Here is a 16741-nt window from a genome sequence, read left to right on the forward strand (position 1 = left end):
TCTCTACAAATTTTATATGCAAATGAAATAACATGTATAGATGAGAAATGAGATTTCGGAAAACAAAGGAACATACGATAAGGCACAATTCTACATCAGAGACAAAAGATCTCACAAGAACACTTTACACTTAGTTATTTAACCCACTATTGTCAATCCAATTCCTTGTTGTTCAACTTCTACCTCACACCTATTCGTATCAAGTGATTCACGTTCCAGGAGTTTGTGATCCGTATATTTTCCGCTGGTTGTAGATAAAAGCTTAAAAAGCTCCTTCCTAGCGTCACACCGAATGGTGGACCTAAAGACATTTCGGTTGTTAGGACCCCGTATACCCATTCCACGTTCAGAGTAGTCATGACCCTGTACATCTATTTCACATTTCGGGTACTTGGGACCCCGTATATCCATTTCACGTTTCAGGTACTCAGGACCCCATATATCCATGTCAAACCTTTCATATCCCATTCTATTTCGAGGAGAAAACAACTCTTATCCTATATATTTCTCATTTTATCGACAAATTCCCATTGCGTTACTGGTGTTCGTAAGTTATCCATGAACTTAATCTCAATACAACATATCACATCACGTCACTACGCATCGATTATGTATTAGTAGGCCCATGTATATCATATTGATCATTAACTGTCCCTAACGAGTCACTAATTCTCCTTTTGACAATCGGTATATCTATCACTTCAAGTTATCCACATAGCACATGTCAAATGTACAATAAATTACTCAAACTCATAAAGATAGATAATATTCTATCTTTCTTCCAAGAAAACGGTCTAATATTAGCATTCTTTATGTCCATGTGAGTGTACTCTCATTGTATTGATGATAAAGGAATTCAGAGCTTATTTGGAATGAGGAAGAAGATGGTTTGCTCAGATGTAGGGTGGAAAAAATGGAAAGACTTATATGATATCTATAAGGGTGATTTGGTCATTTTTAATGCATTTTGGAGAGCATTTTACTGCTCAAGTCATTTGCACGCAAATCTGACAATTTTAACGGTTAAACTGACGTTTTCACTTTACTTGAAAGTACAAGGGTGTAAGTATATAAAAATAAAATTGAGGAGGTGTAAGTTTAAATTGTGCAAAGTACAGGGTGTGAGTGAAATTTACCCAACAAACACTTTATAGTAGGAAATGCAATGTTCTGAATATCGTACCGGTCAGGGTACCGATTTTCCTATTGATATGGTACATACTGGTACCTATCAAATACCGGATACCATTTTGGATTGATCGTTATTAGTGTTATTTTCCTACTTAAAAGAATTTATAGTATAATATATACTTTTTTAAAATAAATAAAAATAAAAAATCCGGTATTGGCCGGTATCGTCCGGTACCATCCGGTATTTGCTCGGTATTGTCTGGTACTTGAAGAAAAAAATAAATTTAAAAGTAGTCCGGTACTATCCGGTGTTGGCCGGTACCGATCGGTGTTTGAGCCGAAACGGAATTAGAGGTATAGGGTACCGGATTCTGTCAAAAATGGTACGTACCGGCCGATACGGAACGGTATTGATAACATTGAGGAAATGGCTTTTTTGGAGTAGCTGCACAACCTGCAATTTCCCAGTTTTGTGCTTTTTTCGATTTCGTTTGATGATTAGAATTGTTCATATGATAGAACTCAGCGATTACTTTGACCATGAAAAAAAAAGCATGTTAATTAAATTCCTTTAGGTATAAGAACGAAACACATTTCTCTTTGAAAAAGCGTACCATACACACTAGATTAACCAACTGCAATCCATTTGTATGAAGAGAAAACTTATTTTGATTGGATAATCAGACTTCGATTGACATGATATTTTTCATGGTCAAAGTACTCGTCAAGTTCTATCATATGAACGATTCCGATCATCAAACGAGGCCCAAAAGCAACGAAAATGGCAAACTGCATGGCGTGCAGTTTGCTTCCTAACTGCAGGAAAGCCATCTCCTTATGGCATACAATAAATCTGTCTACACTGACAAATAATACATAGATTGTGTACAGATTTTATTGTGGGGTCTACCACGGATTCCACACAAACGAATCAAGCCGTTCATTAAATATAAAATATTTTTTCAAGGGTTTTCGCAAAATACCAGCTCAATTCGATACCTATAGATGTTTGATCCAATCATCTACGGAGTAACTTTTAATCCAAAAATCTAAATGAAAAGTTAAATGATTAAATCGAGAACCTATAGATATCAGATTGAAATGATTTTTTGTGAAGACCCTTAAAAAAAATATTTCACATTTAATGAACGGTTCGAATCATTTCTGTGAAACCCATAATGAATCCCATAATAAAATCTCTGCACAATTTATACACTATTATTTGTGTGGTTAGCAGCGTTGTATGGTATACCTACCTATTAGGGGCAAAAGTGAGGTTTTCCATAAACGTATAGATACGCCTCACGGCATGGCATGAAGATTTCAACGAATCATCAGTCAGTTGTTCCTCACTACCACTGTTTAAGAGCGTGCGAGAACGTGCGCGCGGTACCCGTCTCTCTCTCTCTCTCTCTCTCTCTCTCTCTCTCTCTCTCTCCCAAACACAAAAGCTAATCATCTTCTCCCACCTTCTCTCTCTCTCTCTCCCCCCCCCCCCCCCTTTCTGCTTTCCTTCCCCACTCAAGTCCGGTCTTTGTCACCTTCAATTCTCAGGTGTACAAATTGTCTCACAGGTAGTTTTCTCAAGCCCCCACCCCCCTCTCTCTCTCTCTAGAAATTTTAAGTTCTTCGGAAATTCATATGTGTCTTGCCTTTTGAAATTCTATCTCCAGATCAGTACTACTCTTAACTGTTCAGGCTTCTGTTCTTTTTTAGGGATTCCGCGAAGTTGAAATTCCCGCATTAAAGGGGAGCTGGAACCGGATGACAGATTAAGGCCTGAGAAAGCTCGAATTATTGATCCTCTCGAAATCGCAGCCGTCGATCTTCCGGGACTTTTGTTCCTCTAAAATTCTAGCCAATTAATTCAAATTCTAGTTAATGAAGCTTGATCGGGACTGTAGCTCAATTATTGGGGGACGACTCTCATGAACATTCGATCATTCTCAACGCAATATTATTGTGTACTAGTCTATTTAAGTCAATGGACGAACTGTACAGGCTGCACTCGTCGATTTCGTTCTCAAACGATGTTACTGGAATCGGAAATTTCCCGAACAGTAGTATGAGTACTGGATTTCACGGCCAAATTGACAGCATGCTCCGGTTCGAGACGGTGAATATGGAGGTTGCCGCCGGATCGGAGATATCCGATCTCGTAAAAGCTCAGATCGCCAATCATCCGCTGTACCCTAACCTTGTTTCTGCCTATATCGAATGCCGAAAGGTGATTGAGCGTTGATTACACATGTACTACTTTCTCCCTATACACATATCGACGTGTGTGTGTGTGTACGTATTCTAGTGACTAGTTATATTGTCATTTGTCAGACTACCTTTGCTGTATGTCACAGGTGGGAGCGCCGCCGGAGATGGCTTCACTTCTGGAGGAAATTGGTAAAGAGAATCTTCCGATAAGCAATTGCTGTGAGATCGGAGCCGATCCGGAACTAGACGAATTTATGGTAACACTTCCCTCTCTCTCTCTCTCCCGGTTCGAAAGAGCCGTAAGGATACGGAATGGCGGCAGTGTACAGTGGTTAGAGCATCTCCGACCCAAATCCTCTCAAGATTGAGGATCAAAATAATGTTTTATATTCAAAAGCTAAATTTAGGAGATGGTACTATTCATTTTTTCAACCACACACGGTCCATATCTTTCAAAACTCAACAATTTCTCGTTTTCCCTACAAATTTGAATTTACAAAGTTAAGACCTTGTTCGGTTTAGGTTATGAAAGAGATTTTAAAGTGTAATCAGTTCAGAGAAAAAGATAGAAAAAATTTATTAAAGACTTTTCGTTGAAATTTGAGTCCCCCAAACGAATAAACCCTAAATATTTTCTCATAATATATTGAACATGAGTCTTATTTTTTAAATATAACATTGAGACGTTTTCAATAACTTTAATTTTGTAAAATATAAGTTTATCGATTAGATGTTATATGCATTTTAAGATTAAAATCTTCGTTCTCTTGAATAGAGGATAGGGGGATCTTCGTTCTCTTGAAGAGATGATAGGGGGATGATCCCCTATATGCTCCTATATTGAGAAGACCAAAATCCATTCTCCCAACCAGAGATGAATTGTAGATTATGGGTTGGAGTTCCTCCATACTTTCCATTGAAGTTTTAGTGTATGGGTTGAAGATGCTCTTAGTATCAGAATCAACGAGCTCATTTGGGCACGAAGCTCCCATTAGAACAGGATTTGGGGAAAGAGTGATGTACCCAACTTAACTGCACAAGCGGACAGGCTTTTTTGAAACAGGAAAAAAGTCTTGGGAAAATTACGGTTCAGGACGTGTTTTGATAATTAATACCCGCAAAGGACATGCTGAGAACATTTGTTAATATTGAAAATGTTCTTGATAGGTATTAATTATCAAACACGTCATTGGCCGTCATTTTTCCAAAAGTCTTCCGCAATCTTCATAATTTTAATGTCCTTGAGTTGCTCAATTTTTGGATACATAGGATTGCTAGTTCGAAAATTTTCAACGGCCACGTTTTATATATTTATTTATTTGTTTATTCTCAGAGGTTAAGTTTGTTTTAGTTTTTCTCTCCATGTTCTTATCAATTGAGAAATACACTAGTACTGTTATTTTAGTAGCAGTATTTGTAGAGTAAAAAAAAAGATTAGAGGAGCTGAATCAATAAAGGTTTTACAGGGGTAGAAATTGCGAAAACAGGAGTATCAGAGAGGTGCTAGGGTTACATCACTTTAACCACATCCCTCTTACATACAAGTGGGGTCCGTTTCAGTGGAACCCACCTATATATGAGAGAGGTGTGATTAAGGTGATGTGCCTCTAGAATTTTTGTATCAAATAACATATAGTGAGAACTGAGAATCAGGTGTGGACTTTGTCCCTTGGATTTTCTCTTTAATCGGCATCTTGTCAATCAAAAAGGGAAGTGCTAGGTACAAAGAAAATATACCCGAAAATTACCCAAAAAGGCAAATCAACGGTACAGATGCACTTCAAAGTGAATCAGTACCATTGATTTGCCCTTTCGAAGTAATTTTTGGGTACGTTTTTTTTGCACTTAGCATTTCCCCAATCAAAAGCTATGGTCTTGAATGGGTATTTATTGCCTTTCTCTTTGTTGCCTTCGATCATTGTAGTCACATTTAAAGATTAATTAAAAAAATTGCTGTTCAAAAAAAAGAAAATCAATAGTGCTTTAAATTTTTAAAATTAATTTTGGCAAAATATAGTAATAAAAGCGGCCATAAAGGTCACGTAGCAGCAACCAACCGGTATAGCGCTGTATTGCGATCGATGTATTGTCATTGTGAAAGAGAAATGGTTCTTAATTTAATTTTGGGTGAATATTATTATTTGAAGGAATCGTACTGCGAGGTACTACACAAGTACAAAGAGGAGCTGTCGAAGCCGTTCGATGAAGCCACGACGTTCTTGACCAACATCGAGTCACAGCTCAGTAACCTCTGCAAGGAGACGCTGACGTTAACCTCCGGGAACATACATTCGGGTAATAACCTGCTCTCTCTCTCTCTCTCTCTCTCTCTCTAGATCCCTGTGCGCATGTAAGAGTATACTCCTAGTAGTTTTCATGCTTAACGTACACGCTTGCCATACGTCGAGGTAGCTCTACACAAGCATGGTTGTGTCATGTGTGCACGTTAGTAAAGTTGAAGCACAGATCGTGGGTTGTAGTAACAGTGGGAAACCCTAAACTGATGCGTCTTTCAATATCTCTGTGTTGTCTTTTCCAAACCTTTTTTCAGTGATTTTTCTTGTTTTTTTCCCCCCTTTATCTGTACATTGTTGATTTTGTTTTTTTTCCTGGCCAGACGATAAGAATTTTTTTTTGGTTGCTCCTCAGATACTATTTTTTTCCAATTGGTATAAAGGTGGAGGGGCTATCTGTGCGTGATTGCCTTGCTTCTTTTTATTATTATTTTTATTTTTATAGAAGATACCAACCTCAATCCGGTAGACAATGTTTGATGTGCAAAAGTTCATTGATATGTATAGATATTCAAAAAAGCTTATTGATATATGTGAAAAATACATTGATATTCTAATTTTTGGAAAGGAAAATTCTATGTACTCCGAAAGAGTACCCAAAAATTACCACGAATTTGAAAATCGATGGTCCAGATTGACTTCAAGTGAATCTGGACCATTGATTTTCAAATTCGGGGTAATTTCTGGGTACTCTTTCGGAGTACCTAGCACTCCTCTTTTAGAAATTGATTTTGATACTCCCCTAATTGATAACCATACTATCCAAGGGAGTGCCAAAATCAATTCCATATAATGATTGATTTTGACACTCCCCTTTGGGGAGTGCGGTTATCAATTTGAAGAGTGCCAAAATCACTTTCCTAATTTTTTTTGATATTAAGAGTGAATTATCCACAACGGATTGGACTGAGGTTATTAGCAAAATCATTTTTTTTCCTTATGTTCTTTTTTTTTTTTTTATCAAGTTCGTGTTCAATTTTTGAATTAATCGTCTGATTCAATGACAAAAACTTCGTAAAAGATAGGTTTTTTTATAACTATTTTTAAGTGTTTTTAGTGTATCTTATATGAATTTTTTCCGACTTAGGGATATTGATTGGTTGTTGAGACGAACAATTAATTCAAAAAAATTGATTTGAATCTAGTAAACTTATGGATTGTTTGCCAAACAAATTAGTTTTGGATGAATATAATATGAGGTGAGATATGAAACTAATAAATTAAGGCTCCATTCCGCTAAGGTTCTTATTTTTTAAGTACTTATTTTTCGCTTAGCCTTTACGAGACAGGTCATTATCTCACAATATATCATCTTTAATTTAAAAAATAAGTACGTACACACACACTAAGAGTGGGTTGAAATCACAATTTTAAAACTACAAAAATGAGTCCTCAGATACCACATAGGTTATCAAAGCTATATTTGGTAGAAAAAAATTAGAAGGGTTGTTGGAGCAACAAAAAAGACGGTACAAAGAATACAACAAAAGTTATTTACTAAGGGGACCCTATTACTTAATGGAGACCTAGACAAGAGTGACTTATTAATCGGACCCAATAAACTGGGGGAGCTCCTCTCCATACTGTAATCCTCTTTACTCCTTCAAATGCTCAATTTTTACCTATCCCGAACCCACAACGGTGATTCAAACCGTTTATTTCGTAAATCTTGCATATAACAATATCCCTGTAATAGACAGAAGATAAATGAACAACTCATTTAAACTTGATGGTATAAGTTCAAAATTATATTTCGTCCTCCATTTTGTAAAACAAATTACTTTTGGTTCATATAATTGTTTATGCTAAGTTGAACGGGTTTTTCGCAGCGTTTGAATTTTTTTTGACTCATTCGAGATGAACAGTTTGAACCATTGTTGTGGCTCGAAATAGAATTATAAAATCGTAAGAGCTTCGGTTGGTTTTCGCTTTTTGTAGAGCTTTGGGTTTTGAGGTTTGGTTCGAGTTTTCGTTCAGTTATTTTGGGTGTTATTTAGTTAGGTTTTCCCAGGGTTTTTGTTGTTTTGGTTGGCGTTTTGCCGGTGTGCTCTTGCCTCTGTTTAATCTTTGTAATCGTTTATAAAGATTAATAAAAAAGAAGAAGAATTTAAGAGGGTCTGAAGGATTAATGTACACGCGATAGGTACATCTGTTGGATAACAACAAAACTAAAATCCAAAGAGAGAAACTTCCTGGGCTAAACCAGCCTTATGTCTTACTCCATTTTTTGACGGGGTTTAGAGCCTTCTTTAGAAGTATTTGCTTTTATTCTGTATCATTATATACCATTGATGTGGATATATATTACTACTACTCCATTTGTTTATTGATAATAAGAAATAATCCAAAAAATTCAAGGGGAAATTGCATTTTCAGTAGGAGTTGAGACAAATAATGCCCAACTCATGGATAGGTTTTTTCGAAATTACATAAATATGGAACGGAGGAAAAAAAATTCCTCATACATGAAACGGAGGAAAAAATATTCCCCATACATGGAGTTGGATGAAACGGAATCTGGGTTTCCTAAGTTGCCCCTTCTATGAGTCTAAGTTGCCCCTTATATGGACCTAAGTTGCTCATTCTATGAACTTAAGTTGCTCTTTCTATGAACTTATTGAGTATTTAATTTCTTGAACATTTCTTCAATTTCCTTACCATTTATATTATTTTCTGAGAAATTTAAAATCTGGGTTACTTGCAGATCTGGGTTACCGATTTCATGTGTTTGGAAATTTTTTTTCCTCCATTTCATGAATGGAGAATTCCAAAACATGAAATCGGTAACCCAAAATACACTAATCTCAAAGTATTTTTAAAACTCAAATCTGCAAGTAATCCAAATCCCAAATTTCTTAAAAAATAATAGAAATAGTAAGGAGATTAAAGAAATGCTCAAGAAATTGAATACTCAGAAAGTTCATAGAAGGAACAACTTAAGTTCATAGAATGGGCAACTTAGGTCCATATAAGATGCAATCTTAGATTCATAGAAGGGGCAACTTAGAAAACCCAGATTCGATTACAACCAACTCCATGTATGGGGAATATTTTTTCCTCCGTTTCATGTATGAGAATTTTTTTTTCTTCCGTTCCATATTTATGTAATTTCGAAAAAACCTCTCCATGAGTTGGGCATTATTTGCCCCCAACTCCTACTGAAATGCAATTTCTCCAAAATTCAACTCCCACATATATACTTTTCGATATAGAATGATTATATATAAATCTGGTAAATTAACTGTATGATGCCGCCTTCTTGATCAAGACATCCATGGCCCATAGCATCCAAGCATGCATTAATCACTCTGATTGGATAGTGGGTAGCATGTTTTTATTGAATGTACCGCGGTGCTTTGACCACCTCTAACCAATGTTATGAATACTGGACCAATAAACCAAACTAAACCAATTTAATTTGGTTACAGTTTTAGATTTGTATTATGTTACAGTTAATGTATATGTTTATACGCGTATGTTTAGAAAACTCAAAATATTAATCCTACATGAAAATATATGCTATAAAAAGTAGCAATAGTAGCCATTATGAAGATAATATATCAAGACATGAAGACGAAATAGAAAAACAAAAGTGCTACACTCACAACGGTTGTGTAAAACACAACACACAATCAATCTCTAGCCGTCCATTGTTGTAATAAATGGTCAGGATTCGCTCAAACTCTTCCCCATAAAAATTAATCTTTTCCTTTGAAGAGTTTTTATAAAATCTAAACCGTCCAAATACATCTGCACGGTCAGAATTACATACACAATCAACACAACAGTTGTGCAAGTAGCATTTTTGATAGAAAAAATAAATAAATAAAAATACTCCAACTGATCAGTTTTGAAACGAAATATAATTATAGGCCGGGGGTATTGATCATGAATAAACCGTAGGTCTGACTCCTTGGAAACATGCACCAGTGTAACATCTTGTCAGAAATCCCACTCTTTGGTTTTACTTAGTAATAAATGTTGTGGGATGCTCTGCGTTATCCCCCATTACTTTGGCTGTGTTTTCTTGAGACTTGTCAGTTTGCATTTCTTTGGAACTTGAAATTTGGAATGCCGACAGACAGTCCTGCTTTGCTTTATACCCATATATACTATAGTACTATATATATTGTAGTAGTTGAGGATATTAAGGCTGTGTTCCACCACCCAAATAAGAACTTATTTTTTGTTGAATAAGAAGGCTTGTTCCCCAAAAAATAAGAAGGAGGTGCTTATTTTTCAGAATTTATATAGGAACCAATGGGTGCCGGAGAGGGAAATCGTATCAGCGGCCGCGCCGGGTCATCTCCGGCCACCGGACGGCCGATCCGAGCCGTCCAAAAATTCTAAAAAAATAAACCGAGGGGGCCATCGCGGGAATCAACGGCATCCGAGGTGTGTAGGGTGCATGATCCGAGCACCCCTTTTCTGTGTATATATGATCATCACATATACACGGAAAATGGGTGCTCGGATCAAGCACCCTACACACCTCGGATGCAGTTGATTCCCGCGATGGCCCCCTCGGTTTTTTTTTTTTGAATTTTTGGACGGCTCGGATCGGCCGTCCGGTGGCCGGAGATGGCCCGGCGCGGCTGCCGGTACGATTTCCCTCCGCCGGCGCCCATTATCATAGCAACAGTCTTATTTTTTGTATAAGGCAATTTCAAGCTAAAAAATCATGTGTTTACGCAAATAATTTTCCTATCACTATGGATCTTGTTTGATAGATCTCATTGAGATTTTTAATACGGTGCAAAAAAAATTGAATTTTTTTTTTTCATTTACATGATTTTTGAGTTTGAAAATGTGAAAGGAACTTTTTATTTGGGTTTTGTGGAATGACCTTTCTTATTTTTTAAGGAGAAGTGGCAAAATAAGTACTTATTTTTTAAGAAGGTTTCCGGAACGGGGCCTAACCACCATTGAATATTAAACCAGAGCCAACCCTGATTTTTCAGGGTTTAAAACGAAAATTAAAAATAAGACTTTTTTTATTGGACTATAATACAACAAAAGAATCCACGTAATTTCCAATCATTGGAGGCCTAAAGCGGCCGCAACACTTGCTTTAGGTCCGGACCAGCTCTGGATTGAACCCTTACCATACATACACATGATAATGAACGTGGCATGCCATATGCTAATATGCATCAAATAAATAATAATACTAATACTATTGAAGAGCATTTCCAATCCAACACTCTTTGAGTTCGTGTAAACTTATAAGTTTGGAACTTATATTTTGATATTTTTTTACTTTTTGTTTAGATCTTAATCCTATTTTTTGGGATTACGTTCTTGATACAAGACGAATCGAAAAAGTATAAAAATATGGACCGATGTTAAGAAAATTCAAATAAGATATCAATTTAGACAAATAAAACAGATGTTTGATACTTTTTTCATCTTTAGTGAACTTTTTTTGCTTTCCGTTATAATTTTGTACTTTTTAAACTTCTTTTGTCGAGATAGATGATTAATTCAAAAAAATATGACACAAATCTAACAAAAGTTCAGAAAAGACAAACAAAACACACAAAAAGAAGAAGAAAAATAAGTTTACAAGAATGGAAAACTCTCTATCTTAGAAAATTAAAGTAAGACTTGTTTTAGCCTAATAATCTTTTGAATTACCTTCTCTCTTTTTTGCTTTTTTTCAAATTTTTTTCGTCTTTATTAATTTTGCATCTTCTTTTTTTTTTTTTGCGGACTATTAGTTCATCTTGACGAGAGGAATATAAAATGTACTAATAAATTACTGTCAAAATCTTAAAAGATCTTACTAAAGCAAAAAAATAATCTGACAAATATTTTTTGTATTTTTTAATTTTGAATAATATTATTAGTTATATTCCTATTGTCGTGATGAACCAATCCAAAAAAATTGATGCAAAACTAACATTGACAAAAAAAATTAGACCAAACATAGAAATAATCCAAAAGGAGTATTAGGCCTTATTTGGCTTGATAAGCCAGTTGGCTTATTTATTGTCTTTATTGATTTTTTGCATTCGTTAGTTTTGTATCAAATTTTTGTGAATTATTAGTTCGATCCGACGAGATGCATCGAAAAAGTGAAAATATTGTGATAAACTTAAAATATATTGAGTAAAGACAAATATAAGCTACAATTGACTCAAAACTAACGATTGGAAAAGAAAAAATTGACCAAAAAAAAGAACCAAGTGGCTTATTTAAGCCAAACCCAGAGCAGACCTAAATTTTTTAAAGCAGCTCCAATCAAGACCCCATCCCCACCATTCCCCTCAAGACCCCATTTTGTGGGTTCCACACTTAGTTGCACGAAGCGGAAGCGGGGACAGGAGCGGGAGCGGGGGCGGGAGCGGGGGAGCGGATGATCATAGAAGTGTGGGAGTGCCGTCGAGAGCGTTTAGGAAAAATTATTTATTTTTATGTATTTTAATGTAGTTAGATGTCAAAAAAGAAATATTATTCTACCACTTAAAATGCAAAACATAAAAATATATATAGTTTTAATATGTGATTCCAGCTGTTCTCCATATCTTAGTTACACAAAGCGAGGGCGGGAGCGGGATCGGTGGTGGAGAATTATAGGAGCTCCTCTTCCGGGACTGGGAGCATTTAAGAATAATACATGAAAATATATAATGCAGGTAAATATTATTATGCGTCAATCATGTCAATTGCAAAGATTGCCTTAGTAACTAAGTAATATTATAGTTATATTATGTAATTGACTAACTGAGCAAATTTAAGTTAATATTTTTCTAATATCTTATCATTACTTTATCTTTTATCTTGCTTGGTATCTTTTATTTTTGTTTCTTTTGGGATTTATATGCCTAAGAGGTTCTATCCTAGTTGGGAGCGGGTTCCTTCTCAACGAGAGCGAGGTTCCTGACTTGGGAGCGCGGGAGCGAGGTTCCGAGATGGATTCGCCACCCACATTGGAGGTTCCTGCAACTAAGGACTTCCACAAGGCAAGCAATAACTATCTGAACCGTTTACCTCGTAAATCTCACCGGGACAAAGTAGTATGTAAAAAATTAATTTGATCGGATAGGGATAAACACGCCCACTAATTGAGTCTACTTTTATAAAATGGACAGTACATATAAGTTTTAAACTGATGGTTCAATTCGTAACGAAGGACATGAATAATAATGTACCTATCGGTATATGATTAAATTGATTTTTGCATATTGATTGGTCTGAATGAGAATTAAGAGGTGGACAGTTTGGATCATTGTCGTTGACCTTGTGGTGTCCACCAAGTGGGGTCTTGAGGGGTATGGTGGGGATGGGAATCTTGAGGGGAGCTGCTATATCGGATAAGCTTATCCTGGACTGGTATGGTGGGGATGGGGATCTTGAATCTTGAGGGGAGCTGCTAAGTCGGACAAGCTTATCCTGGACTATATCAGGTGCTTGTATAAGCAATTGCATCTACCTTATTCCACCAGGATAAGCAAGATACCTACACCCGGATAAACTTATCCCACCCATTACCCTATCCTTAGCTTATCCCACAGTGCTAAATTACTTGCATAGTTGCATGCCGTCAATCTCTCTGGTTTTTCTTTATCCCATAGCTCAATGGATATTACTTGTGCTTATGATAAGCTAAAAATCCCGTTAAAAAATCATAAGCTAAATTACTTGTGCTCAATGTTTATTGTACTTATTACTTACAATAAAAATTACACAACTGTAAATAAAATTTAATCTCTTATATTTAAATTATATACTAATAATATGACAATGAGTTATTATAGTCTCAATATTGGGAATATATAGGATATATGTATTTAGTCATTATTTGTATTTTGAAAACATACGAATTATTAAAGTTGATAAGAGAGAGAGAGAGAGAGAGAGAGAGAGGGGATAAATGACCAACACAAGGACCGTGTAAGGGTGACAAAGTAATTTATCACACTATTTCACCATACTTCCACTCTTAGGCTCACATGAACACATCCTAGGCACATCGCCTTTAGGATTGATGTCATGTGTGACGCAGCAAGTGCCAAATGGACACATGGACGGACTCCACTTGGCCAAGCTGCTCGGCTTGGTATCCTCACGGATCTTCCGTCTTCAATCGGATCGGACCTAATCTGACCAAGTCCGGCCCGGGCCTAGATTCGCAGTTCCAAAGATTTGGGCTCAGGCGAAACCAGCAACACGCCCATCCGATTCGTGCTCTTGGCTGTCCACTAGTTAGGCCCAACAAGCATTTCAGTTTGGCCCACTACACCATCACAAACACACTGGCTCCCTTGCATGGTAGCATCTTAGTAAGTTATACATCCGGGAATCTGAATCCTGGCCCGTATTATCGATTGATTCGCTTGAAATGTCAGAAAGATTTTGTCCTAAAAAATGTGATCCAATGTACCAACTCGTGCTTAAAAGGCGACTTGCATGTAATTGGCATCTTTTTATGGGTTCTGTGTTTTCAGATGAAGATGCAGGATCTTCGGAGGGGGACCTGAGCTGTGGAGGAGAGGGGGAAGCAGCTGAAAGTCAAGAATCTTCTGGTGCCCGTCCAGGCGACCAGGAGCTTAAAGAAATGCTATTGCGTAAGTATAGTGGTTATCTCAGCAGCCTGAGAAAGGAGTTTCTGAAGAAAAGAAAGAAAGGAAAGCTACCAAAGGATGCAAGGACCGCGCTGCTGGACTGGTGGAACACACATTACAGATGGCCATACCCTACGGTAATTTGAAATTTGACCTTATTGTCCTTTTCATTGGAGTACTTTATGAGGAAGATGCCTAGATCCTAAATGAGAAAACCACGTGCAGTTTGCAAGATTCCTACTGATATTTTAAATCCTTTAAACCTAGTTTTCTCAAAGTGATTGCTGAAAAACCTATGTTCGCGAATTTTCTGCCTGTCAGTGGTTCTGGTGAAGTCAAGAACAACTTTCAGCTAGTTTGGTGTGATTGCAGTCTTTCCCACATTAAAACTGGGATGAAAAGCTTTAATATAGTTTTATGCCAGACTATTTTATCAGCTTTAGAGTTTCCTAATGGTCTACAAGCGAAAGAACACATTTACTTAATAATTCCATTACTTATGTCATACTCCTACACTTGGTCACTGAAAGCAAAAGAGTGCTAAATATTTCCTTAAATGCGTTTCATCCATCAAACAGAATCCCTAATTTAGTTCAACGGAACATCAAACAGTCCGACTACAACTGTTTGACTTTGATGAAGCTTCAGTTCACTTTTTGTTGTTCCTAAGAATTCTGTGTAGATCTCTAAATACACCGAATGAATGTTTGGTACAGGAAGAGGAGAAAACAAAATTGTCAGAAGTTACTGGGTTAGGCCAAAAGCAGATCAACAACTGGTTCATTAACCAGAGAAAAAGGCATTGGAAACCATCTGAAGACATGAGATTTGCTCTCATGGAAGGTGTCAGTGGCAGTGTTGGGTACTTTGACAATGCAGGAGGGACTGGAAGTGTGGATATTTGAACTGACAACAAGGTTTGTTTGAAGCAATAGATTCCTTTTTTTGTTACCTCATCAGTGCATTTCTGGAAATTAATCTGTGTAAAAGGAAGTGTGTGATTGGCTGTTTTCTGTTTCTTTTTGTTTTTGCATAATTGAACTCTGCATGCTATAACTTAATCTCGCTTCAGCTTTTAAGTTTATGCTTGATGGCATGTAGTGTGTGCAATGTATTAAACCAATTTTGAAGTAAACATGTGGAATCTTATAAAGAGGTGAAGTATTTTCCTAGTATCGTCTTTTCCAGTCACGTTCTTGTTAAAGGGTACAAACCGTATGCGAGACAATGACTTGAACAGGATCATTCACATATCATGGAAAACAGTTTAGCACTTGCAGTAGAGTTGAAAAACTTACGTAAAACATGAATATCTATGCCCGGGCAACACATGCCACGAATTTTTGACCTACTCAATGGCAAGTGAAAATCCATGGCTACTGTAAAATGAGGCCAGACCGAATAGTTTCTCCATCTAGAAGATTTTTGGAATTAGTGCTGCTGCTGTAGATATGTGTTGAATGGGGTTGTTGACAACACTATAGGTATGCGGTCTGAGAGCAATATATGTGGACTAGCAGCCTAACTGCATATTCATTTCATGTACCAAAAGAAAAGCATAACTCTCTTGTTTCTCCATGTCAAGTGTGTTTCCAGAAAGAGAGGAGGCTTTTCCCGCATTTTACATTGAAGAGTTTCTTTTCCCTATACATGCAGATTATAGTGAAGTTGATATTTCTGGGCACATCCTATAACTTAAGTCATGGAGCCTACTACCTGAAGGGGGAAAGTGGTGTGCTTAATCCTTCATCAAGTGGAAAGGATTTTACTTTTATCTAATTTATAGTATGTGTGGAATTTTTCCTGTACAAGGGGGCAAAACTCTTATTTTGTCCCTTGTTATTTCAATTTCATGTGGTACTCATTACATGTACTCCATAACTCATGTACAAAGCATATGAAATGCCAATTTCTTAGGTGCAGTCTATGTGTTCTTGTTTTGTTTTCCTTCTAAACAAAACAGAACTGGTAGATAATGTTCGAATCTGTTAAAACAGTTGTATGACTTGGTGAAGTTCAATCAAAGTGAGACTAAAACCATAAGCATATCGAAAGATCTATTAGACTATTTGGATGGTGGATTTGCTGATGAAAAGGTGACGGAAAAACCAAATGAAACCACATTTTTGTTGTCATTTTTATGGGGTTCTTTTGTTTTTTGTGGCTATCTGGTTACTCATAGAAAATTTTATATATTCAAGAAATTATTTCCACTAAAGATTGTAACAGGGTGTAATGGAATATGTAATCCTGATTCCTGAAGCATTGTGCTATTGGTTAGAGTCGCTCAAATCAGTTTACGGTTTGGAGACAAAAATATTTGTCACTAACAGCAGAAAGTTCGTCAAAAATAATTTTAACCACTTGAATACCGTCGTCATCCATGTGATTGGCTGTAAGTTCATCTCGAGCGTTGTTTCGGTAAACATGAAATTCCGACGTAACAAAATTTTATACAACTAGTCCTTTTCTTGAAACGGTCATCTGTGACTTGGAGTCCCGAATTTGAATTCAATGTGTTTGAAATGGCTGGATCTTGGG

At 36.6% G+C, this 16741-nt stretch overlaps 1 protein-coding gene across 2 annotated transcripts; it reads left to right on the plus strand.

Moving 5' to 3' along the window:
• Positions 1-2461: 2461 nt before the first annotated feature.
• On the plus strand, positions 2462-16246 carry LOC131325620 (homeobox protein knotted-1-like 1). Of its 2 annotated transcripts, XM_058357956.1 has the most exons (7): positions 2462-2705; positions 2848-3358; positions 3486-3596; positions 5487-5634; positions 14084-14337; positions 14917-15117; positions 15857-16246. In XM_058357956.1, the coding sequence occupies exons 2-6, from the start codon at positions 3116-3118 to the stop codon at positions 15103-15105; spliced, it is 945 nt and encodes a 314-aa protein (XP_058213939.1). In that variant the 5' UTR covers positions 2462-2705; positions 2848-3115; the 3' UTR covers positions 15106-15117; positions 15857-16246. The 2 variants fall into 2 exon arrangements, with proteins under 2 accessions (XP_058213939.1, XP_058213940.1); XM_058357957.1 differs by having other exon boundaries at positions 2555-3358.
• Positions 16247-16741: the final 495 nt, after the last annotated feature.

Source organism: Rhododendron vialii, chromosome 5a (assembly GCF_030253575.1).
Source record: "Rhododendron vialii isolate Sample 1 chromosome 5a, ASM3025357v1".
Classification (NCBI taxonomy): domain Eukaryota; kingdom Viridiplantae; phylum Streptophyta; class Magnoliopsida; order Ericales; family Ericaceae; genus Rhododendron; species Rhododendron vialii.

Bases quoted from the DNA above. Each gene is read 5' to 3' on its own strand.
- LOC131325620 (XM_058357956.1), top strand. From the start codon at position 3,116: ATGGACGAACTGTACAGGCTGCACTCGTCGATTTCGTTCTCAAACGAT. The intron at 5,635-14,083 runs GTAATAACCTGC...CTGTGTTTTCAG, and splicing joins CTCCGGGAACATACATTCGG to ATGAAGATGCAGGATCTTCG. The intron at 14,338-14,916 runs GTAATTTGAAAT...TGTTTGGTACAG, and splicing joins ACAGATGGCCATACCCTACG to GAAGAGGAGAAAACAAAATT.